A 20,688-nucleotide genomic window follows, 5' to 3' on the forward strand; every position below is an offset into this window, starting at 1 on the left:
CTTATCAATCAGCCTACACAGTCCTTCATAGGATCAGACGTAATTAATCTTAGGTTATAGAGTTAAGATTACTTTCATTTTATAAGAACAAATCTTTAAATCTTCTTTATCTTTTCAAAAGCGTTATTTTATCAGCCGATAATGAAAATATAATTACAATTGTATTAAGACAAGCCTTAAGTATAATTTATGGAACATGTCAATTTAATAGTGAAAATATTACCAAACAGACCCGCTACCCTCGCTATATATAAATAACAGCCACTAGGCAGTAGCATCAGACTTCGAGGAGACAGGAACAGAGAAGCAGCAGAAAAAAGGTAAGACTCGCTTTCTACTTGCTATTAATTTAGAAATACTCAGGGCAAATTTAATTAACGACAAACATCAAGAGCAATTATTGGATATTTGTAAATAACCACGACAGACACTTTCAAAACTCAGGTGTTTTGACTTCCAGACGGCTTTGAATTTTCTGACACGTCTCCAGTACTGGTTAAATTAAATTTGGTTTTGCTTCCTTGTTCTGTTTCCGGTCTAGAAAACCGAAATTAACGGCCGTGGGGATCCGTTGCGCTGACCACGCGACACCCTCTATCCGCTAAAGTTGGCACTAACTTCGCCGACAAACGGCGGTTGCTCGGTCGCTATAGTTTTCTTGCGAACTAGAGGCCACGGAGTTTGTTTCCTTTTTCTGTGAGTTTCTTCCTGAAATTTATAGAGGACAGCAATGTACGCAAAAATACAGCACCCATAACAAATTATAAAATGCAGCAAGGTGCCTAAAAACAAAAAAAGTTTCCCTGGACGTGACGGAGTGTAAAACCCGTAGGGAGAAACTCAAACCATACAAGTTACTAAAAATATATATTTAGTGGCTATTTAGATGGAAGATCTCTCCAGCTGACTTCTTTCTGAAAGACAATCATATTCAACATATCTGATTCTTCCCTTTGACGCGATCCGCAAAAGCTTTCCAGTGAACTTGTATCTGTAGGCATAACAAGTTTCAATTGCAGGCAACAATAGGAGATACAATGGAAGTGTTATGTGGGTCTCAAATATTTATCATCGTGAATGTTCCTATAAATATAAGACTTTTAAGTAACTGTCGCATAAATAGACCAAGGGAAAACTCGCCAAGTTCGTTAGAAAGAAAATATTCCTATTTCAAAATATGGGTAACATAATGAGAGCTATTCAGATTTACTTTTCCAAATTCTTCGTAAGTAAATTTTAACACTTTATGAAATCCGAAGACAGTCTTCAAAAATTAGTTTAATTAAAATTCATTATGTGGCAATATTTTAATATTGGACATAATTAATTTATAATGAAAATTGTTCTCCTCTCCAAAGATATTTCAGCTCTATTTTATAGAAGCTATATAAAATCATATGTACACTTAACTGACGTATTCTGCAGGAAAAAAATAAATCGAATAAGATTATAACGAACACATTTGTAACAATAAATAAATATTAAATTCAAAAGCAACTCTTCACTGCGACATAATGATACTGAAATTTGAGAGAAATTAAAATTGTATACACCTATTAAATGGGCAAGAAATCAGACTTAATTACTTTTATTGTCAATACAAGATCGATATAAACTAAATACTCACAAAATACCTAGTAACTATATCGTATGTCTTTCAAACGGCCATTGGGAAAATGTAGCAGATTAAAAGAATTAAACAAAAATGGTTTCATCACAGTCCAAAGTCAATCATCTCATTTTTTGTTTCACGCTTTGTTCACTTTCTTCTTACCGCGGCCAAGGGTTACTTCCTACCTGTCATTGTACTCGCACACAATGGTTTGTCAATGAAAATACAGTTAAAAAAAATCGTAACTCCACCAACCTTATCAATCTGAAAAATTTTTAAGATACACACTGAAACTTTGTTGGGCCATAAATGGGTCATTAATGCAATTAATCTTCAGAATACACTTATTCATCTAAATATTTAGCGAGATGTGCTCAAACAAGCACAGAAGTTTTTCTGTTACTTCGTCACTAACCGCCTCCAACAAAATTTACTGAAGAGTATTACAAATTTATGTTGAATACTACCTTGAATAGAAACACTTTGACGTGTTCTCTGGACATACAGACGGACTAAGGGAGGCGGAACATAAATGGCGGTTCTCAAGTATCTGAATAAGATTACACTGCAAACTATCTGTTTTCCTTATGCAGGCAGACCTAAATCAGGTGGCACTGAACCTACGAGAAAATGAAGAGGCAAGCGATAATTATCGCGGCCGTGGCCCTATTTCTGGGGGCAGAGGCTGGACTTATCAAACCATCTCCAGGAACAGCGGCTGAACATATCAAACCTCAGCCTGCACCAGACACTGAACTTACGAAACCGATACCAGAAACAGACAACGAACTTCTGAAACCGGCTCCGGGAGCAGGCGGTTCCCTCACAAGACCGGCTCCAGGAACAGAGGATGTCCTTATAAATCCAGCTCCTGGATCAGAAGCAGGCGATGAACTAATCAAACCGGCTCCGGGAGGTGAGAATGAACTAATCAAACCGGCTCCAGGCGGTGAGAATGAACTCGTTAAACCAGCTCCGGGGGGTGAGAGTGAACTAATCAAACCGGCTCCGGGAGGTGAGAATGAACTCATTAAACCAGCTCCGGGGGGTGAGAGTGAACTAATCAAACCGGCTCCGGGAGGTGAGAATGAACTCATTAAACCAGCTCCGGGGGGTGAGAGTGAACTAATCAAACCGGCTCCAGGAGGTGAGAATGAACTAATCAAACCGGCTCCAGGCGGTGAGAATGAACTAATCAAACCGGCTCCAGGCGGTGAGAATGAACTAATCAAACCGGCTCCAGGGGGTGAGAGCGGTCTAATCAAACCAGCTCCGGGAGAAGACAATGAACTCATCAAACCACTTCCAGGAACCGGCGGAGAACTTATCAAACCTCTTCCTGGAACCGGCGGTGAACTTATCAAACCCCTTCCTGGCACCGGCGGAGAATTGATCAAACCCCTTCCTGGAACAGACGAAGAACTCATCAAGCCCCTTCCTGGCACCGGAGGAGAACTCATCAAGCCTCTTCCTGGCACCGGCGGAGAATTGATCAAACCCCTTCCTGGCACAGATGAAGAACTCATCAAGCCCCTTCCTGGCACCGGCGGAGAACTAATCAAACCCCTTCCTGGCACCGGCGGAGAATTGATCAAACCCCTTCCTGGCACAGACGAAGAACTCATCAAGCCCCTTCCTGGCACCGGCGGAGAACTAATCAAACCTCTTCCTGGCACCGGCGGAGAATTGATCAAACCCCTTCCTGGCACAGACGAAGAACTCATCAAGCCCCTTCCTGGCACCGGCGGAGAACTAATCAAACCTCTTCCTGGCACCGGCGGAGAATTGATCAAACCCCTTCCTGGCACAGACGAAGAACTCATCAAGCCCCTTCCTGGCACCGGCGGAGAACTCATCAAGCCTCTTCCTGGCACCGGCGGAGAATTGATCAAACCCCTTCCTGGCACAGACGAAGAACTCATCAAGCCCCTACCGGGCACCGGCGGAGAACTAATCAAACCCCTTCCTGGCACAGACGAAGAACTCATCAAGCCCCTTCCTGGCACCGGCGGAGAACTCATCAAGCCTCTTCCTGGCACCGGCGGAGAATTGATCAAACCCCTTCCTGGCACAGACGAAGAACTCATCAAGCCCCTTCCTGGCACCGGCGGAGAACTAATCAAACCTCTTCCTGGCACCGGCGGAGAATTGATCAAACCCCTTCCTGGCACAGACGAAGAACTCATCAAGCCCCTTCCAGGCACCGGCGGTGAACTCATCAAACCCCTTCCTGGCACCGGAGGAGAACTTATCAAGCCTCTTCCTGGCACCGGCGGAGAACTAATCAAACCCCTTCCTGGCACCGGCGGCGAATTGATTAAACCCCTTCCTGGCACAGACGAAGAACTCATCAAGCCCCTTCCTGGCACCGGTGGTGAACTCATCAAACCCCTTCCTGGCACCGGAGGAGAACTTATCAAGCCCCTTCCTGGCACCGGAGGAGATCTTATCAAGCCCCTTCCTGGAACCGGCGGAGAACTCATCAAGCCTCTTCCTGGTACCGGCGGCGAACTCATCAAACCTGGTCCTGGCGGTGATCTTATACAACCACAACCACTTCCAGGGACAGATAATGAACTTACCAAACCAGCTCCGGGAGCAAGGAAAGTCTTGCCGCATCTTGGTAAATATTAAGAACTCTGTCCAGGCACAGTCGGATTTTTTTTTCAGTTCTATAGATCTATCACAATCTAAACTGGATAATAATGACCCGTGAATATATAAATGTCGTTTCCATCCTTCCGATCACTCTTCTGGTTCTAATTTGCAACGTTTGTTAATGGTCTCTTCACTTTGGAAATTCTAACAATAACCGCTCTAATGTTTATTTTCCTATGCGTACTTCTTTGATTCTTTCACCAGCGCTTTAACAGCAAATACATGAGGTCATCTGGTTTCAGTTCTGAGTGCTGAACTGGAGAACGCAGTGAAGAAAGCCGAGATCTCAGTCTCCTCCACACTCCATAAGGTATATTATCCACATACATTACCACACAGTAAATCTAGCCTGTAATCGTATTTTCGTCATCACGTTAAGCTTCAAGGCCTTTCATAGTGAATCCGCCCTCAGTTAGGTTGAACAGCCTTCCTCAAACAGAGAGCTAAGCAAGTCTCTTCAGCCTACTGCGTACCTTGATAAAAGTACCTCTCTCCTTCCATACTAAATAACCTTATCATCTCCAAGCTCCAGAGTTCGGCTGTTCAATTCCTACACTGCATGAAAATCCTTAGGTTTCCGGTTGAAAACTGTGCTTCCAAGATGTTCCTTATTTCGTTCTTGCTAATGATGAACAATGCTTTAAACAAAACGCAACTATTACCTTGCTGTTCTCTGTTAATAACAGTACATGACCGTTCTAGTGGTTCATATGATGGCTCATTAACTCAAGCTCCAGAATCATGTTCTTAACCAACGAACTAAAGAGGAAACAATATATATGGGCCAAGTTGATGGAAATGTATCGCTTAATAACCGACTATCGTGACTGAACGGTTAAGAACGCCCTTTCTAGGTTCATATCTATTAACGTCACACGATTGTCTTCTCATCTTTATCCATACTAAACTCAGTAAAGGTACGCGGGTTCAAACCCGGCGGAGGTCGTTGAATTTTTAAGGGCGGAAAAATTCAGGGAACAAGTCCTCCAGGAGGGACTTTAAGCCGTGGATCCCGTGTCGTAGATTTACGGCACGTAAAAGATCCTCATGTCTCTAGGAGACCTATGAGAAAAATTAAGCAAAATTTCCCATCCAAGTAGTTTCCAATGCCTGCGGTAGATGGGGAAGTATTGGGTACCACTGCCAGAAGAGGACCGGCCTCGCTGGCAGAATGGGGCTGATAGCGAGCACCAGTNACCTGTTTCATCCTGTTGGTAGACGACTGTATAATGTGTTCACTTACAGAATGCAAAGCTGTATCACACGATCCCCACAGAAGAAGATCTGGAACTTAGCAACATCTTCCTTGAAATCGATGATGACATCTCTGTGTAAGTTTTCTATCTTATCCGTCTACTCCTACCTCATTTTTATTTTGCATTATTAAGTACATATTATCAGAAAGAATATCATAAACCTCAAAATTCAATTTTTAAATTCTAAACGATATTAGACTGCAAGAACTGAAGGTTTGTTAAGATGATATATTATGTGTCTGGATATTATCGATCGTCCTAATTTATTTAAAAATTAATCGTTTCTCCTCTAGATACTCTCTCCTTCTTCAGGTTAAACTTCAGTTGGGCCCAACTGATAAATCTAGTCTCTATCTCCGGATGAGATATCCATTGGGACCAACGGAGTAGGTTTCACCTGAAAAAAGGAGACAGAATCCAGTCTCCGAAACGTCCTCTTTTTAATTAAAAACAGGACGATGATGTCCAGAAACATAATATTTCATAACAGCCTATGTTTCACATTCCGTGACCTCGAAAATATTCTAAGTTCTACGAGTAAATGTTCATAAGTAACTGTAATCCAAAGCGTACGAACGCGCTGGATACGTACTTCGTATTTAATGTATGTATTTATTAATTTGGTCGGTCATGGTAGCCGAGCGATCTAAGGCATGTACTGTCTTCGCTCGCTTGGAAACCGGGATCGTGGGTTCGAATCCCACTCAGAGTATGGATGTTTAGTTTGTGTGTGTGCATTTTTCTGTGTTTGTGTACAGGTAGAAGCCTTGCGACGAGCTGATCACCGGCCCAAGGAGTCCTACCGAATGTGTAAGATCTAACTGAAGTGAACGGAGAAGTTTATGGAGGTAGGCCTAGGCCCACTGGGGCTGTAGTGCCAAGGAAAAAAAATATTAATTTGAAAAACTGATGCTACGCCGGTCACGGTAGCCGAGTGGTCTAATGCATGAACTGTCTTCGCTCGCTCGGAAGCCTGGATTGTGGGTTCGAATCCCGCACAAGGCATAGATGTTTGGCATGTGTATGTGTTTATTCTGTGTTTGTGTTATCCTGTGTTTAGGTAGAGAGGCCTTGCGACGAGCTGATTCCCGTCCAAGGAGTCCTACCTTCTGTAAAATGCTCAAAATAGAAAAAAAAAACTCGACACCGTAAAGGCATAAGCGGAACGGACTCCGTAAATAAGTAAGTGTTAATGTTACAGAGAACTTTCCAACCTGAGGCTCATCAACGCACCAGTTACTGACGTCACAGAGGCAACACCTGATCTCGAGTTCCTGAACTTGGGTCTAGACATCGACCTGGGTACTCTCCAAATTGGGGGCAAATTCCATATTACGAGCAAGAACGTCTTGTCTGAGCTTCCAGTCACAAGCTCCGGGGACCTCCTGTAATTACTTATATATACATCTATTTAAACGCTATAACTTCAGGCAAAAATACGAATCGTATATTGGACTTACATGTTAAGTCTGCCATTATACGAAAGCAGCTTTTAAATATCTTTAGTAAACGTGTTACTATTGTTAATAATATTGATTTCAAATCGCTACATCCCACACCTCTAGAAACTTCGTAAGTATAAGTATATTAGCCTCAAAGTCGATGTTTTATTCGAATGCGCGAAAATACATATTTAAAATAATATATGCCTGTATGTTAAAATGTATTAAGCATAAACAGCTGGACTGAAAATCTGACATAAAATTAAACTGCTTATTTTGCTTTATATTACAAATATGAAAGACCCCCCTCTGTGGTGTAGTGGTCAGAGTTCCTGGCTACAGATCCAAAAGTCCTGGGTTCAATTCCCGGCGCTACCAGATTTGTTTAGAAATAGTGGGTTTCGAACACGGTCCACTCAGCCTCGTGAGGATAACTGAGGAGCTACTTGAATGGAATAGTAGCGGTTCCGGTCTAGAAAATCGAAATTAACTGCCGTGGGGGTTCATTGCGCTGACCGCGAGACACCTTCTTTCCGCTAAAGTTGGCACTAACTTCGCTGACAAGCAGCGGTCGCTCGGTCTATTTTGCTTGCGGACTAAAGCCACAGAATTTATTTTACAAATATCAAATCACTTGAATGGTAAGCTTTTCTGGACTGTAACGCAGTGTAGTTCAGAAAGAGCCCAACGATTCGGAGGAACATACCACCTCCATCTTCATGGTCGAAATATGAGGCAGGCAAGAAACAAGCAGAAGCAGGCTCAACGACTCTCCTCTTGCTTTCCTGCTTTCTTTCTTGTCTGACTCAGTTATCACCATGTAACTGCAGGAAATGGATCGTAGGTGATTTACCCTCATACGAATAAAACTAAGGCCACACTGCAAATATATCAGAAATTTCTTTTTACTTATATTTCCAAGAACTTAAATCGAATCAGTATAAACACGAATTGTGACTTTCCTGACAGTAAATGTAACGCTAAATGCTTCCTATATATATATATATATATATATATATATATATATATATACTGTTGATGATTCTCAAGAGGCAAGGCAGTAAATTTTGCAGGAACACATAGCAACAAAATCTTTCGCTTTCAGTCTGAGAAATGCTGACGTCAAGGCGACTGGGAAAGTGGGTCTCTCACTTGAGGGAGATTCCTTCAAGACCATCAACTACGATGTCCTGTATAATCCAATTGGATCATACCTTTCGGTCAGTGAATTTTCAATTAACTTCAACGCCATATTAGATTTATTTTTATTTTTTACTACTGCCCGAGACGATTTTAGCCCACTGACTCAAATCTAATATACTGCTCGTGTTACTAAGATTACTGTTATTAGCAGGGTTCATGCATTCAATCGTTAATGGCTCTACAACCCCTTGTTGGGCCCTGGCCTCTTCTACAGTTTCGTAATCATTTTTATTATTATTAAATACCGTACATATTACTGTAGTCGGTATAGCGACTGACTACGGGCTGGACGACTGAGGAGTCGAAGTTCGAGTCCCGTTAAGGTCAAGGATTTTCACTTCTCTATGTGGTCCAGACCGGTTCTAAGGTCCACCCAACCTCCTACCCAGTGGGTACCGGGGACTCTCTCCTCGGAATAAAGCGGCAGAGGCGTGAACCTGACTACTCACCTCCAGTTAGTGCCGAGGTAAAGAAAACAAGGATCTGTGCATCCACTCCCCATACGCCTTCATGGCGTAGTGCTTAATTAGTTAAGCACAAGGACAACTTTCCTTTTACTTTTACATGCATTCCCGTCTGTGTATGTATTTATTTCTAAATGCTAAATAACCGAATATTATACTTAAGTCACTCATATCTTCAGTACGATTTCTGAGTTACAGATCAAATACTTTTCTATTTCTAGGTCAGTTACGAAAGCGACAACAAGCGCATCGTTAGTGGCTTGGACGTAGGGAAGCATGGTAAGGTGTTACGTGTATTTCACATTGCCTGTAATGACACACAGTACCACTTGCTCCACTATTTTCTTCAAATCCATACTATTCATGTTCTAAAGCGCAAAGAATTCTGGGTACTCCTCAAGAGTTAACACTAGTATCGCAACACAAATACATGAACCGTGCTCTCTCATCCTGGAGGGGGGCTCTTTCTTTCTTTCTTTCTTCAATATGACAACAATTGTCAGTGAAGAAAACTAATATCAAGTGACATCGCTTAAATAAAGCAACCGCTCTGTTCGCCGTTAAGCACAAAACTTACCGTCTAAACAAAATGAATTTTACCGGTTCTCATGGTCTCTTTGCTTGCAGATTTCTTATATATTTTTTCTTCTACCCTGAAGATGGAGGCGATACGTTCCTCCGAAACATCGGTTAACACCACATATACACGGTGCCAAATCCCAGAAGACTGCTTTCTTCATAGTCACCGCCGTGAAAGCCTCAAATCTTACAAAATGAATCTATCACTTAAGTCGCAGAAAAACTCTACAACAAAACCTCATGCAGGACAACAGATTTAGATTAAGGACTTCCAAGTAGCTGTTTATTTATAAGCAAGGATCTATCATATTGCAAGTCAAAACGGGGACAATGTTACACCTAATAAAAAAGAATATCTCACTGATGGTGAACTGCCAACAAAAGTAGCATAATAGGCTATATAGAGTGTTCCAGGAGTTTGGTGCCATACTTCAGGAGCGTCCTGAGGGTTCCCTATAGAATAAATCTAAGATACGAACCCATGTCCACAAACGTAAAATAGCAGCGCTGGGGCGGCATTTAAAATCATTTCGTTTAAACTTGGCACCTTAATGTCATACTGCATTGCATAGAGGAACAGCCATCCACCAACACTCGTGCCATTGCCAAGATTGTGGGGACATCAAAATCTAGTGTTTGGAGGATCCTGCAGGACCAACAGCTTTATCCGTATCATCCAACGCGAGTACACGACGTAGGTCCAGCAGACTTCGTACCACGAGTTCAATTTTGTCAGTGGATACTGAACCAGTGTTTACATCAGCCCAACTAACTATAAAGTCATTTTCGTGAATCCTACCAATAAATATGCAGCGCATGGGCCTAGACATAAGCTTTATAAGGGTGCTATAGAATTATTTCCGTGAATCCTACCAACACATACGCAGCGCATGGGCCTAGACATAAGCTTCATAAGGGTGCTATAGAATTATTTCCGTGAATCCTACCAACACATACGCAGCGCATGGGCCTACACATAAGAGTGTAATGTGATCGGTATTTCAGAGGCCAAGGTCGTCGACCGCATCAATCGTGAGCTGAAGAACCTGCTTAATCGTCTCGTGAAGAAGCGACTCGACGACATCCTGCAGACAATGCCAGTGACTGAACTGATCCGTGAAACCAGAACTGCAAGCTCCTACAGGTAACCTTCACTTCCCCCCACTCTCATGGCTTCAACAAAACAATAACGAAACCAGTCCTCCGTAAATATTTCAGAATTTCGCAACTACTCGTCTCAAAATTTGAATTTAAATAGCCGTGTATGTAGAGGAACTTTTTGCTCACTCTTCTGGCATCTTCTGGTCTACTAGATAAATATCACTTTTAAGGTCCCAGTCAAGTCGTCCGTTATTAATTACTTTAATTGTGCGTCAAACATTGCTGAGGCTTAAAATCTCGACCTACCAACATATTCAAAAGATTTTTAGTCAAGTTTATGGATTAAATATTAATTGTAGCATTATCCTCTAATTCATGATGGAATGAAATATCTCGTACATAGTCAGTGGGGCACATGATAGCGTAGTTGGTTGAGGCACTATCTTACAAGCCGGATGGTTGCGGGTTCGAGTCCCGATGATGTGATTTTCCAATTTATCTAATCCTTACAGCCGCACTATGGCCCTGGGATCGACTTAGCCTCTAACAGAAATTAGTATCAGGAATCTTCCGGGGGGGGGGGCGCAAGGCTGACAACCTCACCGCCATCTGTGAGCCGATTGGATTGTATAGAGAACATATGGGAGCCTCGATGTCTAAAAATCCTATGGGCCTTCACGGCCTGTTAGAGGGATAGCTTTACCTTACATAGTGACATTAATCACTTTAACAAAATCATAGCATTTAATATCATAATAGTTCCTGGACTATTTTAGTGGAGAAGTATCTCCAGTTTAACAAGTAATCCCTTCTGAACACAGTGGGACCGCTGAATTATCTATCTCACTTCTTCCCTTCTTTGCAGGGCACATGCAAGGGCTATCAGAGTTGCAGGAAACGATTACGTGGACCTACTGCTGCAAAGTTTGCGCGAGTTTGTAGACAAGAACCAACTGAATGAGATTGACATTCCTGACCTATCAGCTAGCTTCTCAAAGGAGGTAAGTTAACTTTACCCTAAATCGGCTGAAGAACTGGTTTGCTTGCCGCAGACTGCAAAACAAATTTATGGCTTCGGACTCTCCATTTCAGATACTGTGGATCACATGGCACGGGCACTTCACAGCCACTCAGGGTCGGGTCAGGAACTTGGCCTCACTCACAAGGATATCAGACGTCAGTTTGGTTCACGATGCTGATAAAGGCAGCGTTACAGTGTTCGGAAGTTTGGGACTGACAGAACTGCGTGTAAGTCAATATCCACGCTGCTTGTTTTTCTCTTGTTACAAGCAAGGTTAAGATTCGGAATAGCTCAGTTGGTATAGCGATGGGCTGGACGACCCAGATGCGATTTGAAGACAGGGAAAGATTGTTCTCTACTCCACAGCGTCCAGACAGGTTCTGAGGCCCACTGATCCCCCTAACCAAAAGGTACCTGAGGAGATTTCCCCGGGGGTAAAGTGGCCTAGTGCCAAGGTCAAAATATGTGGAGCTATAACTCCAATCCCCCAGTAAGTCTTCATGATATTTTGCTCAATTAGGCAATAAACAAAACTTTCTATTTATAAGGAAGGTACGGTTTATGTTATGTTGGTGTTGTACCTATCCTTAACAGTGCATATGGAGCATGCATTAACTATACAAAGTATAACGTTTTCAATCGCAATGGAAATATGACATCCGTACGAGAACACAGTCTCTAAATACTACCTTGCACATTTTTATTGTGAATATTCATTAATGTTAGGACCTACAAATTTCATATTCCTAACCCAAAGGATTAGTTTGGTTATCGCTTTCAAGCCGAAAGCTAAATTCGCTTAGAAAATTAATGTAGTCATCTTGTTCTCTTGCATTTTACGACGAAGCTACATATTCCTAAAGGATTTGTTACTAGACACAGTTCCAGGATTCTACGTTAAGCAGAGCTGGTGTCGCTTCCACCTCATAAGTTCGAACTTCACATTGGTTCTACTTATTAGAGAAAGTTAATAATTCCGAGTTTGTTGTGACGTTCAATAGTACATACTCACAGGAAATTCCATCAAAATCCATCTAACGGCTCTCGAGGGAAACGTGGACAGAGAGACACGATTAGCCCTACGAGTGTTCGTTTCTTGCACATTGTGCAAACAACACATAAAAACTAAAAATACTGAATGAGACACACATACTACAATATAATAAACTTAAATATTGTGCAGAATTTATTATAAACCACCGGAAAATTAAAAAAGGGTTAATTTAAAATTTAAGAAAGAGTTCAAAGATTAGTGTTGTGTCATAAATTCTACTGATTATTCCTCGCTCTCAGAAATCAAATATAGATGGGAATATACTTGAGGTAGCGTTCTACCCGTTCCTGTGTATTATTCTGGGGCTTACTCTCTTACCCTGAAGGAAGAATGTAAATTTCGGATATATAAAAATAAGGATATATACATATGAGAAAGCTACAGTACATAACATTAGATTGATTACAATTGGTTAACAAATATCTCGGGTGGAATTTATCCATCGTCTAGTATTCCGAAATTCTAAACTAATTTCAGAACATGAGGCCATGACCGAAGTCCAGAAACACGATTGACCCATAAAAATGATTTTAGTTTCATTGAACTGATTCAGTTTTGAGTTCCGTGGTGATACGAAATGAGATCATGAATTCTCTGTTTACAGGTTCATTACAACAAATATGAGGCTGAATTCCAGGGCGTCGGACCTTCTGGCACTTTGGACGGAAAAGTCGGTCACAACTCAGTCTTCCTGAAGGTTGACATTATCGTGTCCACCAATCCAATCATCTCTCTCCATGACCTATATATTGAGAGTGCCGAGTAAGTACGTTACTGAATTCCATAAGTTTCCAGCTTGTACCTTCTAAAAAGCAGCATCACATTTGGTACATAAAGTGCAGATTTCCGTATTCCGGCGGGCATCGAAGTGTAACTATATTTATGCAGTCCGTTTCGACAATAAACCGAGCAATTTGGTGCTGTTGCCAATATAGATACTGTAGAATATTCTATACACACAAAATAAATCTTAGCTCTCACCGTATCCAGGTGACGATTTTTATTATGATTGGCACAGAGAACTCGCATTAACACACAAGCCACCAATTTGTGAGATATGCGTAAACAATTGTTACATGCATTCTTGCTATAATATTGCATACATATACATCTAATTAGACCGCGCCATAACTCAAGTGGTTAGTCGCTGGCTTCCCACCGTGGCTCCCCGGGTTCCATCCCGGGTCTGGTCAAGTGGGATTTGTGGTGGACAAAGTGGCGCTGGGGCAGGTTTTCTCCGAGTACTTCGGTTTCCCTTGCCAATCTTCATTCCACCAATTGCTCCACAATCACCCTCACCTATCATCTGGGGCTTGTACAATAGGCCAGAAGTAGCCGCAGTACAAGGGACTTAGTCCCACCCCACTAGCAATAAAAAATACACATCTAATTGCAAAAAAAAATATATTAGAAGCACGATTATTTTTATCTCCGAACATAAACTCAGCAAAAAGAACTTATATATACGTCTTAATATATATATACATTGTTTCTCGACAGTGACATCAGCGTTGAAGTATCTGGGCTTGGAATTCTTGACTGGCTGGTATCTAACATTTCAAGTTGGGTCATTGGCCTGTTCAACGATAATGTAATCGACGCCGTAAGCAGCCAGCTACGAGATTACGTGGTTGAAATTCTGCCAAACGTCGATCCCAATAGAGTCTTCACGTAAATAACTTGGCAAATAGAAAATACTTCAGTAGTATAAAGTAGTATTCTGTATTCCTGTGATTAACATATCTGTAATATCACTGTATTATTAAACTGGCAAATAAATATCTATAATCGAACTTGAACTTGTGTAATATTTATTTCAGCGAAAATTAAGTGTGTTTGTGGGGATGCGAGAGAGACACAAACTTGATAGAATTATATGTACTAAGTATAGTAAAGAGTTGATCCTCCAGCAGCAAAAAAAGCAGAGGCTAATATTCAGCTAAAACTAAAGAAAGCCACTGAAAATGATCCTAAGTCAGGCATGTCAAACTCAACTTGTACAGAGGGCCACCTCAGCCCTATAAATAATAGTCCAGGGCAGCACTTCAAAATAGAAATATACATTAGATTTTGATACAAGGAAATTTAATTCTATTTATTATTTAGGAATAATTTCAATATAATTACCTAAAGTGGAACACTTATATTTTACCCACAAATCAAACATGTAATTTTACCTTCTATTTCACAACAGAAATAAGCGATTTCCCATTTTTCTTGAAACACATGGCGCTCACTTTCAATATTTCTTTTTTTGCTACTTTAATGTTTTTAAAGCGACATTGCCCTCTAAAAGTTACTGTACATATACAAGAAAACTCGTAGCTGATAATTTAATATTTAATTATAACCTTTATACGTTCATCTCAATGTAACATCAGCACCTGTCGCTGTGTGAAAATGAACTGAATGACAATGTACAAGAGACTACCGGACTAGTAGGAAGGTGTATCTTGTCTCAATGGTCATAAAAGTGAAAGTTTGCTAGCAGCCCATTAGACAGTGGCTGGGGGTGCAAGCTAGTTTTGAAGGTAGAAATCCCTTGCACTTGTCTGTCAGTTGCACACCCTCCTTGCATTCTTACTACGCCTCCAAAAGGGATTCTTGGAAATACTTGGTGTGGTGAAGCTGTGCGGATTTTAGTGCATTAACTTTCTGAAATACAATAGTTTGTCCTCACGAACTTTACAAACCGTTAGTTGGACAAAACCTTCTGCAATTCTCAGAATCACTTTTCCTGCAGCATGCTACTTTATGTCTGTGTGAGACTTCTTGTCTTCTGGTCTGTTGGAAAATTGTCTTCACAAAAAATATTTCTACTAAAATTTTAATATCAATTAGCTCTAAAAGTTGAAGGGCCGCACTTTGTGGCTATGGGGGCCGCATGTTTGACACGGCTGTCCTAAGGTATCTCTAACCACTCCACAACGTGTTTCCTCATATCCAGCAAGATATTATCCTTCCATCCTCATGCCGATTGTCCAAATGGTCGCTTTTCGTGTGCTTTCCTCATTAAATACCTGTAAGCATTTCTTTACTCCTCCATTACGCCTTTCTAGAATTCACTACCTTATAAATGCCACGTGACTTGTATAAATCAAGAATTACCGCCTTATATCTACTGTTCATTTCCATCACGCGTCTTAGGTAAAAACAGTTACAAAAAAGGGAGAATTTTTTTTGTCACGCATCTTGATGGTTTGGTATGTGTGTACGTCTGAGCGATCTTCTCTGTTTATGTGGAGAGGAGGTTAAAGGGTAATGGCGCCAATGCCTATATAGGCCTAAATAAAATTGAAGATGAATAATTGGTTAACAGTTCATGATTAACTAAAACCCCTAACTTATCAGACTGCAAATGGAACACAACCCCTCTATTGTTTAGAGGCGTGTTTTCCTCGTCGGTTCATAGGACCAAATGTAAAACAGTTTCTCTACTGCTGAGGTTTTTACCGAGCCGTTGCTTAGCAACGCTGTGGCTATCCATGTCACACTATAGAGTGTAGTTATACGCGCTATTGCGGTGACTGAATATAACGCCAAGTTCACCTAACGTTACGTGTATTTCAAGATACCTGGAAAGCGTCACTGACTTTCAGCTTTTCTTAATTCATACTCCTACAGAAACCGACTACCTTAAATAAAACAGTTTTAATATAAATATAAATATGATATAAAATCCGCAAAAGAATTTAAGTACCAGGAGCGAGGCAGTCCGGCTCAGATCTCTGTACTACAAGGACTGAAAAGAGAGAGATATCCGAGGGGTGACAAACGGGTGCTTCATTCAACAGGTTTCTCGTTTCCAGCAGCGCCTGCATATTCAGGCTGAAATGCGATTTGCTCTGGATGCTGTAGACACTAAGTCAGTGTGTGGGGACGGTAAGAGGTGAAGGGGGCAGAGGGACGGCTTACCGATCGACACCGGTAAGAAGAATTACACGTCACACTTCGAAAGTTGTCAAGGCACTGTCGGCTCCGTTAAGCCGGGGCGTCGTGTAAGCCGTTATGTAGGAAGTCCAAGGCGTTAGTACTGAAATGGTATCGGGCCAGATTACCTTCCCACTCGCACGGCATCTATCACTTCCAGAGACCCGACTCATTTTGAAACTACACACGATACCGTAATGTACTTAAGAAACAAACCGATCACAGTTGCCGCGCGGTCTAAGGCATGGACTCTCTTCGCCCTCTTAAACACTGCGATTGTGGGTTCGAATCCCACTAGAGGCATGGATATCTATCTGCGTTTATTTTGTGTTTGTGTAGGAAGCGGCCTTGCGAATGGCTGATCCCCTTTTCAAGGAGTCCCACCGACTGTCTATAGGCTAAAGAACTGAGAAAGCGGCAGAAAGAGATAACCACAATCACTGGGGGGAGACACCTACTCTGTTGGGCCCCTTAGAAAGCACTAACCTCAATCACTTGGGGGACCCAACAGAGTAGATATGTCTCCCTCACCTGAGGACGGAAACAGACGCAGTTTCCGAAACGTTGTGTTCTCTAGTCTTTCGAATACAGGACGATGGACAAAGCCCCCAAATCCAGGAATTCTGAGTTTTATACGCCATCGTCAGAACCCTTTAGGATCTACTGATAGGTGATCATTGATGTACTCACATGTAATCTCTAACTTTTCTAAAACAACAATTTTATGATCTGTCATTCTGTATTCTGGGACCACTTTGAGGAAATGCATTTCTGCCGATCTTCCCGCGTGTTCCTTCGTACAGATCGGACATCCAGAACAAAATTACTTCATGCTATTATTCAGCACACTCTTAGTAAAATCTCCTCATGGTCTGAAACAATAATCGTTGCATAGTCATTGCTCATGATATAACATACATAGAGGATGCGCCTTCATTTTCTGTAAGACACTTACTACATAAATTTATTTCGGGAGGTGGTCTCCATAAATTATCAAAATTCAATCATAATCGTTAGAACCGTTTTCGTGAAAAACTCAATTTTATGTCAGGGAGCTCATGTGAAAGGCCCCTATTATTGGAGCACCGATCTAGACTGAATGAATTCTTAAATACTAAACGTACTCAAAATCCGTCCACTGTTTAGGCGTTAGTGGGGCACATGTACATACTCGTACATACATATATACATATATAAACATACATACATACATACAATCTTTCCTTCAATAACTTCTTTTAGAAGGCAGTTACCGCGTAAGATATGACCAATCCAATTAGCCTTCCGTTTTCTTATTTCGTGTAGGATATTCCTCTGCTCACTGACTCTAAATAACACATCTTCATTTCTAGCATAATCGGTCCAACTGATCTTCTCCATCCTTCTCCAACACCACATTTCGAAGCTTTCCATGTGTTTCTGATCTACTGCCCTAAGTGTTCAAGTATCAGCCCCATACAAAGCTATGCTCCAAATGTAGCATTTCACTAATTTCTTTCTCAAATTTAAGTTCAATTTGCTGGTAAAAAGATTCTTCTTGCTAAATGCAGCTTTTGCCATGGCAATCCTGGATTTAATTTCACACGTACACCTTCCATCCTCTGTTAAGAAGCTACCCAAATATTTAAAACATTTCACATTCTCCAGTTGTTTTTGGTCTATCTTTATTGTGACTGGGGTTGGTTGTCTCGAAATTTTCATTACATGCATAAATACATTACATACATATAGACAAACGGGCAGACAGATAGACTGCATCTCAAAGACCACTCTCTCTTTTTTTGCATTCATGGATGCTGAAACCGTGTAAATCCGTCAAAATCTGTATCTCGATATTTTTCAAGATCATAATAAATTATCTTGTATACTAGTGGATAGGAGAAAGCGATTGGCTCCGTCTGTGTCCTTAGATATTGCTGACAATACTGACCTGTTGCAGGTAACTGCCTTCACACAACAGGTATCCTTTGCATCCACCTAAGGAAGGAGCTAGAACCACTAACACGTAACAGTAAGTTAAAATTGTAGAAGTTTAAAAATTATCAGTAAAATTGTTTCTCGTATTTGTTGTATCTTCTGACTGTTATGTTTCTTCTGCTTGTTAAAGTTGGCACTAACTTCGCCGTCAAGCGGAGGTCGCTCGATCGGTATAGTTCGCTTGCGGACTAAAGCCACGGAGTTTGTTCGTTACATGTCTGGGTGTCCTGCTGCATCCGCTAAGTGTCCGTGCGTGTGTTGGACACGTAAGGCCAAATGAATAATTGCACTATTTAAATTAAGTCTGTTGACATTGGATGGCTTGTGCAATGGCGAAAATGTCTCATGTTGAAATAGTACACAGCTTTTATCTAATGCACAAGTAATTCTTAAAGCAATGTCTCCATTATGGTACTGTTACAAGGACTTAGAAACACAGAAATGTGGGGTCCTTTTAGCTGTAACCTATACAACGTCTTGTCTTTTACGGTGCAACAACGACAGATTTGACCATAAGAATATCAATTAACCAAGTTCACAGAGCAAGGTATTCTTGATAAGCTGACGATCGGTTAATTAGTCAAGAAAAGCCTCCAACCTTAGAGAATCGAAAGGTTCTTTACCGTGTTTATAAGATCCCACCACTGGACCTTATATTGAGTCTCATGAAATCCAGACTTTCAGGCACTATTTTAACATCATTTTTAATATTATCTTCCGTAGTTCCCCTAAATGTTATTATTCCTATGGATTTTCTGACGAAAATGTACTCATCTGAGGTCTCCCCGTGCATGCTACATGCCCCACCGTTGGACCATCCTTGATTTGATTATCCTAAGTCAATATCAGCTTCAGAGAAGCACCCTGAGCAAAGTGGTTAGTTCTGTGTTCTTAAAATAGAATTAAATTAAATTCAAACTTCGGTAGAAACTGATATATAAAATAAGAAATATCAAATTCCTGATGCATTTTTCTTTCCTTTAATGTTAGAAGTACGTACTGGGCAGGTTCGCTCAGGGTAGTGATGGAAGAAATCGTAAAATATAAATTAGATTTAGTGGGAGAGATGACGTGACAGGAGATTTGAGAAAACTGCGTAATGAGGGGCTTCATAATATGTGCTCTTCTCCAAGTATAATTAGAATGATTAAGTCAAGGAGGGTGAGGTGGGCAGGGCATGTAGCACGAATGGGGGCGAATAGGATATTGGTGGGAAAGCCAAAAGGAAAGAGACCACTGGGAAGACCAAGTTGTATGTGGGTAAACAATATTGAACCGGATCTCAGGGAGATAGGATGGGATAGTACGGATTGGATTCATCTGGCTCGGGATAGGTACCAGTGGAGGGCTCTTGTGAACACGGTAATGAACCTTCGGGTTCCATAAAATGCTGAGAAATTCTTGAGTAGCTGCAGAATTGGCGGCTTCTCAAGAAGGGCTCAGCTCCATGAGTGAGTGATTTTTCTTTCCTTTGGGGGACGTGCCATAGTGATACGACTGCTCTCTTTAGACTGATTTCTGAACCCTTGGAAAAACAAAAGAATGTTAACTCCGTGGATCGAAGTGTGGGATTGGAGGAGTAAGTGCAGTAACAGATATCATGCAGGATATTCCACCTATTGCTATCGAGTTCGTTTCTTTTCAGACCGTTAGCTATGGGACCAGACAAAACGGTTTTGAGGGTCGATGCACAACCAGGTCAATCGGATGATGACTGTCATGGGGGAAGAGAATGGGGTCAACATGGACGATACAAGGAAGGTTCCATGAGCTGTTTCACGACCAAGGTATTTGCATAAGAAAATTAACTATTCATGAAAAACTTCATAGGTTATACCACTATATGGAGCAAAAGACTGCTTCTTACTTAAACACATTCATAGAATGGAAGATAGGACATTGACGTCTCTGTCCATGTTTATGGTAAACATATATCTTAGGAAATAGCTGTAAGACAGACATCTCTATATGGCGCTATATGGAGACGCATCACTTTTCATGTACCTTTCCTAGAGTACAGCAACTTCCAATTTTCTGTGAAAGAAACGGATAATCTAATGATAAGTTTGACTTCATCAAAGCCACTAAGACGAACCAATGTGATTTAATGGAGTTGCAGTAAAGATATTCTTATTTGAAGAAAGCAGTCTTCTGGGATTTGGCACCGTGTATATGTGGTGTTAACCGACGTTTCGGAGGAACGTATCGCCCCCATCTTCAGGGTAGTCAGGGTAAAGCAGTCTGCTTTACCGTTTCTCACGGTGTTGTCGCTTGCAGATTTATTATACTTTTTTTCTTCTACCCTGAAGATGGGGGCGATACGTTCCTCCGAAACGTCGGTTAACACCACATATACACGGTGCCAAATCCCAGAAGACTGCTTTCTTCAAA

The 20,688-nt window shown here is 41.3% G+C and overlaps 1 protein-coding gene and 1 long non-coding RNA gene across 2 annotated transcripts in view; one reads left to right on the plus strand and one right to left on the minus strand.

Moving 5' to 3' along the window:
• The window catches only part of LOC117282634, a 128,058-nt gene that overhangs the window by 16,165 nt on the left and 91,205 nt on the right, over window positions 1-20,688 (minus strand). The window lies entirely within an intron of this gene.
• Window positions 306-14,189, plus strand: LOC111868530. The gene is made up of 12 exons (XM_033753082.1): window positions 306-321; window positions 2,207-4,235; window positions 4,513-4,580; window positions 5,516-5,601; window positions 6,728-6,913; window positions 8,074-8,188; window positions 8,857-8,914; window positions 10,220-10,358; window positions 11,181-11,316; window positions 11,408-11,563; window positions 12,995-13,152; window positions 13,891-14,189. The coding sequence occupies exons 2-12, from the start codon at window positions 2,243-2,245 to the stop codon at window positions 14,063-14,065; spliced, it is 3,270 nt and encodes a 1,089-aa protein (XP_033608973.1). The 5' UTR covers window positions 306-321; window positions 2,207-2,242; the 3' UTR covers window positions 14,066-14,189.

The sequence above is a fragment of the Cryptotermes secundus genome, unplaced genomic scaffold, assembly GCF_002891405.2.
Source record: "Cryptotermes secundus unplaced genomic scaffold, Csec_1.0 scaffold239, whole genome shotgun sequence".
Classification (NCBI taxonomy): Eukaryota; Metazoa; Arthropoda; class Insecta; order Blattodea; family Kalotermitidae; genus Cryptotermes; species Cryptotermes secundus.